Raw genomic sequence first — 10,419 nt, 5'->3', positions numbered from 1 at the left:
TAGTATTAGGATTAAGGGGGGTGTGGGGGACAAAGCCCCCCAATGGACATGTGTAACATAAACTATTCCAGCACCCCGTAAATTCACACCCAATGTGCGCCTATGGATGGAACCAAGGGCAACCGCGACGCCAACACAACAGGTCAAAGCAATAAGAAGGTGTTATTGAAAAGTTGGATTGAGTTCTAGGCGGTTGGCATTGCATTTCAATGATTAATAAATAATAATGCATTAATATATAATGTAAACAAGAATATACATTTTGATTAAAAGTAATAAATAAAATGAGACATGAGTTATGTTTTAAATATATTTTGTTATACCCATCATTGATGATAAAGAATATATATCATATAATTATTGTTAGGGGGGTGTGGGGACGAAGCCTTCCACAGCTTATATTGACACTAAAAATATTTTGCACCTAGTGAGCTACATCTCTGCGGGCGTGCCTGTGCGTAGGTATCTACTGCGCAAAACCAGTACAACTGTAATAATACCTATCTAATTTGTCATGAAGCTTACTAAAATTACAAATACCGATAACACCTCCTGACATCGTTGAACAAACTATTAACCAATATTAGTTATATTTATAATTTTATATAATTTATAGTGAATCACGGAAAAAAAACCAAAGGAAAAGAAGACCATGAAAATAAAAACCAAATTTTTATACTTCGCTATGTTATGTCATATTTTATTAGACATAAGTTTTAATTTTCTAATTAAAAATTTTGATCAATAATCCAACTGCCCAGGTGTTCTATCTATTGAATACTATCGTCAGTGGCGTATATTGGGGTGGGCCTAGTGGCTGCAGCCCCCCCCCCCCTGAAATTACAGTCTTTTTAAATAGAACAACAATATATTTTATTAGGTACTATTATAAGTTATACTTCATAGCCTGTTGAAAAATAACAAATACGAATATATTTATAGAAACTGTTAAATATATAGCAGACAGTAGCCTCTAAGTAATAGATCACTTGCTAGTTTCTATCTACTATAGCCCACCCCAAAAATTTTTTTTATGTAGGTACGCTACTGACTATCGTAACCTAATTAGTGCATTTTAAATAATTAAAATAATATATATATTTTTATAATTAAAAATAACTATTATAATACTTTTATAATTAAAAACAAGCTTGTTAAACTATGTTTTGGGAGTAGTATTTCCGTGTTGGAAAAATTGTTATTGGTAATTTTTATTATTTTTACTTAATTTAACTGAACAAATTATCAATCTTTATTATTTTTTATTATTTAATATAATTTATGTCTGTATAGACAATTTTTTAAACAGTACCTATAACCTATTTGAAATTATTATTATTATAACTATAGACTGTAGTAATTATGTTTGTATTGACAAATTTTAAAACATGCAACTTATTTTTAATTATTATTCTTATTATTGTATTGTGACAAATTTTTAATATGTATTTAAATATTATAAAATGTTCAATTTTTATAGCTAAGGATTGACAATTTCAAACAACGATTCTCATAATTAATAGTTAATACTGTAATCAAACAATGTGAACAATATATAAATAGTATTTATATATAAATTGTCTGAATTGACGTAGGTAACTTATTGTAAAAATGTAAAAAAAGGTTTAAATATTTTTCTCATATATTTTCAAACTTACTTTTATATCGACCATTAGTAGCTTAGGTATGTATAGTAAAAATTAATATTTAAAATATTTAAAAAATACAATAATGTGTGAATAATATGACATAAATACGTAATATAGTAAAATACAAAAATTTGGTTTTTATTTTTATGATTTTTTTTTCTTTTATTTTTTGGTTTTTTTTCCCGTCTACCTTTATGATGAGTTATTTTTATCATCAATATATTTATTATACAACTATACCTAATGTTTTTAATAGATCACACGCCACCGCGATACCGACAACGTTCGAATCATGAACATATAATAAGACATAAGCACAATCGCTAATTTCCAGGAACCGGTCCCCATTGGTCGACGCACATACATTACATTAAACGCTAATGACGTCATGGTAACATTTTACATTCTTGGTGTCGCAAAAATTAACAGAATGACCCCCAGCCATAAGACATATACATGTCAAAAATCGTCGTTAGGTAAAGGCCCCCATACACGTCAAACGAATTTGCGCAACTGACTGTGTTTGTGTACACATTTTGAGTGTATGGCCTGGTTTGAGGTTTGAGCAATGGCTTGATCGGTATTTCGGTCGGGATCGAAATTTTGTGCGCAAACATAGTTTTTGCATAAATTGTTTGAAGTGTATGGGGCGCTTAAAAGACTATCTTCTTCAATTTTATTTAAAAACCTCCCCCACACAAATTTTCTGAGCACGCCCCTGTTTAAAATTCGATTTTTGACAGCATTTATCAAATTTAAAATTTAAAAAGGTGGGAAAGTGGGTGTCGCTCTGCTGTACTAGGTTACAAAGTGGATAACTAATGGATGATGTTACATTTGAATTCAATGATATAATATCATTGTATAAGAAAAACGAGTCTAAGCGAAGATGGTCAGTCAGCCCGATATTACTAAGTAGTAAGTATATTTGATGATATTATTATAAATAAAGTAATTTATTTATCCATTTCCGTGGAACCTTGAACAAAATGTCAAGTCAGTTACTATGGTATGAATCAGTGGGATCCCTGAAAAAAAGACCAAGGAAAAAAAGAACACGGAAAAAAAGAACAATTTACAATTTTTGAAAACTACATTTTAAAACCAAGAATAATCATTTAAGTTATTTTGTTGTAATTTTATAATTAATATGTACATTATAATATATTTTTGGATATTATGTACAATTTAAATTTAATAAAAGGAGAAATTACCTTCATTACAAATTTACACATTATTTATACGACCAGCATGTAAACAGTATACACACAGAAAATTGCCTTTATTGAACTCCTTAAAAATACAAATCTTCATCTCTATATTATTATAATAAATACAATATAACTTGGGGTATAATATAGAGTAAAATATATTTTTATTACTGGAAATTCCCTATGGAGAGATCACAGTGATCTATGTAGACATTTTCATACGTTTTCATATTATTTTAGTGAACAAAATTTAGTCAGTTGACAGTCACTGAAGTGTTAAAGTGTTTTAAATAATATAAAAATTTGAAATGGAAGTTTTTAAATCGTTTTTTACAGCATATTTTATTTTAAAGTATTTTATTATTAATTACTATTTATTTGACTTATTTACAAAATTGACTGTTTTGTGTTACCAGTGTTACAGTACTATATTTTATATTATAAAATTACAACAAAATAACTAAAATGATTATTCTCGGTTTTAAAATGTAGTTTTCAAAAATTGTAAATTGTTCTTTTTTTCCGTGTTCTTTTTTCCTTGGTCTTTTTTTCCGATTACCGAATTCGGTAATATACCTACTATAGTGCCATAGCGGTATGAATCGGTATGAATATTGACGTTTAAAACACTCATTAGTCATTATTTAAAAAACTGTTTATCAACAAAATGAGACCACGATCAACAAAATTCTAGTCTTCAATTCTTCATGGATTAAACAAAGATAAATTTAATTTTGCCACTGGGATATTTTGAGGTTAGGTTTGTTGCCTGTTGTTATATTATGCTGTAGCCTGTATTAGTATGAACCTACTATGAAGTCTAATAAACATACAACTGAAGGCGTCCTGCGATAATAATAATAATTTGATAATTAATGATAATGAAGTCTTAATATTACAGTAGTCATATAATTTTATAGTGACATAGTGCACAAATTGCAAGTGATTACGGTACAATATCTGTTGTTCCACAAAACATTTTACAACATGCTTAAATCGTGCTGGTGAGTAGTGACTACCGAGTACCGACCTCCGAGATAAGTATTGAGTGTTAGAATACTACGATTTGGTTTTTTACTTTTTTCTTAAACCATAATACTTATAATATTCATGTCAAATCTTACTACCTAGTTCGGTATAAACCATTTTCAAATTGACTTAAACAACAATAAAGTTTTTTGTTTTAAAACAATGTCAATGTGTGTTCTGTTAACTTAAAATTACATAATTAATAGTAAACCTGTCATACACGTTTATATATAAAATGAGTAGTTTCCTACACGTAATACTTTTTTTGGTATGTATTATTGGTTCAACCGTATATTCGGTTGACCGTGGTAATTTTAAGACATGCGAACAAAGTAACTTTTGTAAGCGTTGTCGCTCCATGAACAAAAACCAAAAAACCGCGTTTGAACTAGTACCAGACAGTGTTATATTGACGGATAAATACTTCGAAGCATTGATATCAAATACAAACTATGATGATGTTTCATTACGAATGCGGCTGGATGGTCTCAAGGATAGTACACTTCGTCTTCGTATCAACAAAGATGGAAATCAAATGTATAACAGGTTTCAACCAGTGCATGCTCTCGTATCTGAACCAATTACAGAGTCAATGATTATGGCTCGAAATGCATCAACAGTTGAATTAGAATTGAGTAAAATTATTAAGGTGTATATCACAATAGCCCCATTTAAATTGGATGTTTATGTTAACGAAGAGTTGACCATAGGGGTGAACCATGATAATCTAATGCAATTTGAACACTATAGGCCTAAACCAGAATCTATTGCAGACAATGAAATAGGGTCTTGGGAAGAATATTTTAAGGAACATCAGGATTCTAAACCACGTGGACCTTCTGCAGTTTCAATGGACTTCAAATTATATTCGTCTACTTCTCTATACGGACTGCCAGAACATGCGGACAGTTTAGCTCTCAAAGGTACCACTGGGAATGATCCGTATCGATTTTATAATTTGGATGTTTTTGAATATGAATTGTACAACGGAATGGGATTATACGGAGCCGTTCCATTTTTAATAGGACATGGAAAAAAAAACAGTGTTGGGGTGTTTTGGTTGAATGCTGCTGAAACATGGGTAGATATTGCAGGTGTAAAAGGAAACACAGAGCACACATCAGTTGTGGAGTCATTAGTTAATTTAGTTTCAGGATCGTCTACTGAAAAAGACATTCCCAGAGCTCATTTTATTTCTGAATGTGGTATCATTGATTTTTTCATTATGTTGGGTCCTAAACCTCTAGATGTAACCAGACAATATTCTTCACTAACAGGAACTACTCCATTACCTCCACTATTTTCTTTGGCTTACCATCAGTGTCGATGGAATTACAATGACCAAAAAGATGTCCACGATGTAGAAACAAATTTTGATGTCAACGACATACCTATGGATGTCATGTGGTTAGATATTGAGTATACGGATAGTAAAAAATATTTTACCTGGGATCCAGTTAAATTCTCTGAACCTTTAGAAATGGTTAATAATTTAACTAGCAGAGGAAGAAAGTTGGTGACTATTATTGATCCACACATCAAACGCGATTCCAACTACTTTCTTCACAACGATGCAATCAATAATGATTTATATGTGAAGAATAAAGATGGTGACGTGTACGAAGGTTGGTGTTGGCCAGGATCTTCTAGTTATTTGGATTTCATGAACCCTAAAGTACAAGATTATTATGCTTCTCGTTATTCTATTGATAATTTTGTCGGTCCTACAGAGGACATTTTTATATGGAATGATATGAATGAACCTTCTGTTTTCAATGGACCAGAAGTAACAATGCCAAAGGATTGTATTCATCATGGTGGTTATGAACACAGAGATATACATAACATTTATGGACTGTTGCAAGTCATGAGCACATATGATGGTCTACTGAAACGATCAAATGGCAAAAAACGGCCATTTATTTTGACCCGATCTCATTTTGCTGGTACACAACGTTTTGCTGCTGTGTGGACTGGTGATAATATGGCTGACTGGAGTCATTTAAAAATATCTTTACCAATGTGTCTCTCATTGGCGATTTCGGGTATATCATTTTGTGGTGCAGATGTGGGCGGATTCTTCAATAACCCTGATAAAGAATTACTTATCCGATGGTACCAAACTGGTGCCTTTTTGCCTTTTTTCAGAAGTCATGCTCACATAGATACAAAACGTCGAGAACCGTGGTTATTTGATGAACAAACTACATTTTTGATCCGTGATGCCATCAGAACAAGATATACATTGTTACCGCTGTGGTACTCATTGTTTAAAAACCATGAATTAACCGGAGCACCTGTTATACGTCCATTATTTTTTGAGTTTCCTCATGAAGAACAACTGAACAACATCGACAATGAATTTATGGTTGGTGATATCTTGTTAGTGTGTCCTGTATTAGATCAAAATGTACAAGAGTTGACTTGTTATTTCCCTGGTCACGAGGAAATTTGGTATGATCGAGATACTTACCAACCAATCAAAACTAACGGGCTGATGAAAATACAAGCGCCAATCAACAAGGTGCCTGTATATCAACGCGGTGGTACAATAGTTCCTACTAAGCAACGTGTTCGCCGATCATCTGTCTTAATGAAGGACGACCCGTACACTTTAATTGTAGCAATTGACCTGAAAGCTATAGCTAAGGGATCATTGTATATTGATGATGAGGAAAGTTTTGAATACCGGGATGGGCACTTTATCTACGTTGAATATGAATACATCAACAACCAATTGATCTCAAAATGTTTACACTGTAAAGATTTCAGTACTAAATCATGGGTGGAAAAAGTCATGATTGTTGGTATTCCCAATGTATTTACCAAAGCCAGTATACAGGTCAATGGTGGTAGTTTGTCTGAATTATCCGTTTTATACAATACTCATAATCAAGTATTAACAGTGCGGAAACCTGCTGTCGGAATAGCTCAAAATTGGACGATTACTCTACTTTAATAATACGTTTAAGCATGTGATGGAATATTGTAATTAAAAAAAATTGTATTTTAATCAATAATAATTATTAAGTATTTATTTTATGTAGTGAACAATAGCAAAGTTTCACATTTTAGATGTTTTTTTGATAAATAATAGTACACTTATTAGAAATATATGTCACATTTATAGCTGTTTATGTACGAACATGAAATCGACCAACCAGTTTATCAACAAATTATTAATAATTATTAAATGAGTATCAGTCAGTAGTATTTTGTTTATTTTTTTTAGGTCCAATTTTATACAAGTTATCCATTATCCCACTATAGTGCAGAGAATAAACTTTAATTTACAAAATTATGTCAATCTTGGAATTTCATTATCTACTTGCAATTAAAATGTTAATGTAATTATTCTTGTTATACAACAAGCAATATATTTTTGTTTATTTGTAAGGCAATTAAATATTAATAATATGCATTTAAGAATATTATTTGTTTGCTTTATCAATTTTTTTATATTTAGTTATTTAAGACTGAGTGGATACTGTATAAAGATGAATTCGGTTTTACAATAACGTCCAATGGATGCAAATATTTATTTACTCATCCAGGGGTGGCAGTGCAGGATAAACTTCTTTTAAAGAAACTGTTCATGATAATTTTTAAATTGACATTAATATTTACATAATATTGTGCAGTACTACAGTGCTTTATTTGACAGGGTGTTGTACAGTTTACCTTTGAGGCAACTGTGAAACTTACCAATCAGGTTGTTTGTTCTAGATGACAAGAATTCATACAATAGGTATACAGTTTTCGGGTGACCAATTTTGAACACAGTGTTCAGTGAGTGTTATTTCACGTATATATCTTTTAAAACAAAGTTTGGATATTATATTTATATATAATTAAATTATTAAATTGCACAATTGACTAGATACCTTAAATTCATAAGTTTTTTTTGTCAAACACAAAATATACTAGATATACTGCAAATATTGTTACTGAGTAATTCTGTTATGATTTTTTTAACAATGCTTACACCAAGTATTCAAGTTTATGTTTTGTATGATGTATCTATTGTGCCAAATCCAAAAAAAAGCATGAAAATTAGTTTTTATAAAATCTGCAACAATGTTGCCGAATATGTGAAAATATATTAATTTATGTGATGTACTCAGTCTTACATACAATACATGTAGATATAATTCAACCATCAAATGTGGTGGATGATTATATAAAATGTATATTATTATTATTATTATTATTAACTAAGGTAAATACTGAGAAGGTAGAGTAGAATGGAAATGATACGAATATGTTCACAATAAAAATAGCTTAAAATTGTCTAAATATATGGTAAATATTAATAAAAATACTAATAATTTATATAATTTTAATATTAAGAAGAATTTTGTGAAAAATTAAACTTCAAACATGCATAAAAAAAACAATGCTTATGAATTTTTAATATTTTTTAATTCTTTTAAGAATAACTAAGAAAAACCTCGTTTTGAACATTTTCTTTCATTTTGGCCAAGACAAAAATATATTATCTAATAATATTGAAATAAAATTTCATAAATCTAAAAATTGCTTAAAATAAGCTTTAATATTTTTTACATTTTATCATGAGTAAGTAATTATAATTTAAGTATAACTTAAATTACTTAAGTATTACATATTACTTATTTTACTATATCTATTATACTATGGTCATATTATGGCCAATAAAATCATTATTATTATTATTATTATTATTATTAAGTAATATTTAAAATGCTTTAAATTTCTATGATCAGGATTTTTTATAAGCTACAAAAAAATGTATAAGGAACATTTTTTATTAAATATTCAGGCTTTTTTTCAGAAACAAACTAATTTTAAATATAAATAAAAAATGTAAAAAGTTACAATGTACCTAATCATTAATTAATGGGTACACATTGAGGAGACTGAACATATTAATAATTTTGGTATAAAACATTAATTGGTTGATTATTTTTATTTATCTATTTATTTTGAATATGTGTTCATCATGTATAGAACTGCAGCGTTATAAAATAAAGTGTGGCCTAATTCATAGCAATCATTTTTGATGATTTCATGAACTCAGTTTTACATGTTTTATAAATTGATTAAGTATATGAAGTATATGCCAATATTTCCTGAAGATTTTAACATATAAATAAATAACACATGTATATAAAAAAAAAATAAAACATTATATTTATATTTTTTAAATAAATAAACCATCTCTACAAATTTTATTTGATGTATCAAGGAATATATTAATATTTTAATAATGAATATTGTTTTCTATTTCTAAAATTGTTAATTATAATTTGAAATATTATTAAAAACCAAACCAAATGAAAAAAAAAGAAATATAGTAGTTGATTATTTTAATACAAGACGAATGAATGTTTCTTAAACTATAGTATTCAATTGCTACACATTGAAACTTTATTTAATTATTTTTACATTAATTTTAAAATTGAAGATGTTTATTTCAATAAAATTATTAGATAAAAACACTCATTCCAGCCAAGTATAGTCTTAGTTCTTACTCCTAGAACATGAAATACTTTATATAAGCTCAGTATTTCAAGTTCAAATCTGAAAACCAATTAGATAAAATATTGATTATTACATAGCACAATTAACTTGCTTGTACAATAATACTGTTCAATATTTTGTACTTTTTTTTTAATGACTCGAGGAATGCCATTCACAAAATACCAAAATATTTTATCTATTGTTTGAAGAAATATTTTATGTAGTAAGAGAATACCACAAATGATATTTAAACAATAAATTGCAATAATATTATTGCCATAAGCCTGCATAATTTCCACATAAATTAGCTGGTAACGGTCCACCAGCAGAAAATAATCTGGTTCCTGAATAATCGTAGCAATGTGTATAAATTGCCGGTGTATATTCGACTTGTTGAAATCCTTGATCCACCATGAAATCTTCATCAGGATACTAATAAAAATTTTTATTAATTAACAAACTATATATGAATTTTAAATGTTGATACTTACAACATAACCTCTACTTGTTTTTAACACAACTGCTCTACTGGAGTTAATACTAGATTCCAAATACTTTGCAGCCCGTATATCATAGAACATTATAACACCAACACCTGTACCAATTGTAATTATATTATCCTGGAAACTTAAAGACCTAATTCCTGCAACACAACAAATTAAAAATTAAATTAGGATGGATTTTTTTAAATTATACTCATAAATCTCTAGTAAATATAGTTAAAGTTGTATGATCAAATTAAACAATAGGTCTTTCCTAATTTTTTCATTTAAAAAATGTACTAGAAAAATATATTGTTATACTCTGCTCTATGAGAGAACATGCTGTGGATAGACCAAAATTGGTTATCCGCGCATCCCCATATAACACCATGGCATATGGGAAACTGGTTTAAAAAGCACGGACATAGGGAATGCACAGAACCAGCATGTTTTCTTGTGGAACAGACTAGAATAAATTTTAACATTTGATAAATATTAAAATATACAAACCACATCCGCTATATCTTGCAGGAATTTTTTTTATGG

At 29.0% G+C, this 10,419-nt stretch overlaps 2 protein-coding genes across 2 annotated transcripts; one reads left to right on the top strand and one right to left on the bottom strand.

Annotated features, from left to right (window-relative positions):
- Positions 1–3,696: 3,696 nt before the first annotated feature.
- LOC100168783 (neutral alpha-glucosidase AB) lies at positions 3,697–7,190 on the top strand. Its single transcript, XM_001943249.5, has one exon. The coding sequence runs from the start codon at positions 4,125–4,127 to the stop codon at positions 6,846–6,848; it is 2,724 nt and encodes a 907-aa protein (XP_001943284.1). The 5' UTR covers positions 3,697–4,124; the 3' UTR covers positions 6,849–7,190.
- A 1,853-nt stretch (positions 7,191–9,043) lies between these two features.
- On the bottom strand, positions 9,044–10,413 carry LOC103308815 (DDB1- and CUL4-associated factor 12-like). Its single transcript, XM_008182890.2, has 3 exons — positions 10,384–10,413; positions 9,883–10,034; positions 9,044–9,823 (listed from the first exon to the last, which is right to left on the bottom strand). Exons 2-3 carry the CDS (start codon positions 9,970–9,972, stop codon positions 9,662–9,664), a joined length of 252 nt encoding a protein of 83 aa, XP_008181112.1. The 5' UTR covers positions 9,973–10,034; positions 10,384–10,413; the 3' UTR covers positions 9,044–9,661.
- Between the last annotated feature and the right edge of the window lie 6 nt (positions 10,414–10,419).

Source organism: Acyrthosiphon pisum, chromosome A2, assembly GCF_005508785.2.
Source record: "Acyrthosiphon pisum isolate AL4f chromosome A2, pea_aphid_22Mar2018_4r6ur, whole genome shotgun sequence".
NCBI classification, from domain to species: Eukaryota; Metazoa; Arthropoda; class Insecta; order Hemiptera; family Aphididae; genus Acyrthosiphon; species Acyrthosiphon pisum.
Note: the sequence above shows the minus strand (reverse complement) of the source record. Positions and strands in the feature narration are given on the sequence as shown.

Coding starts and splice junctions, on each gene's coding strand:
- LOC100168783 (XM_001943249.5), top strand. CDS start 4,125: ATGAGTAGTTTCCTACACGTAATACTTTTTTTGGTATGTATTATTGGT.
- LOC103308815 (XM_008182890.2), bottom strand. CDS start 9,972: ATGTTCTATGATATACGGGCTGCAAAGTATTTGGAATCTAGTATTAAC. Junction 9,824..9,882: donor AAACAAGTAGAGGTTATGTT/GTAAGTATCAAC, acceptor AATTTTTATTAG/TATCCTGATGAAGATTTCAT.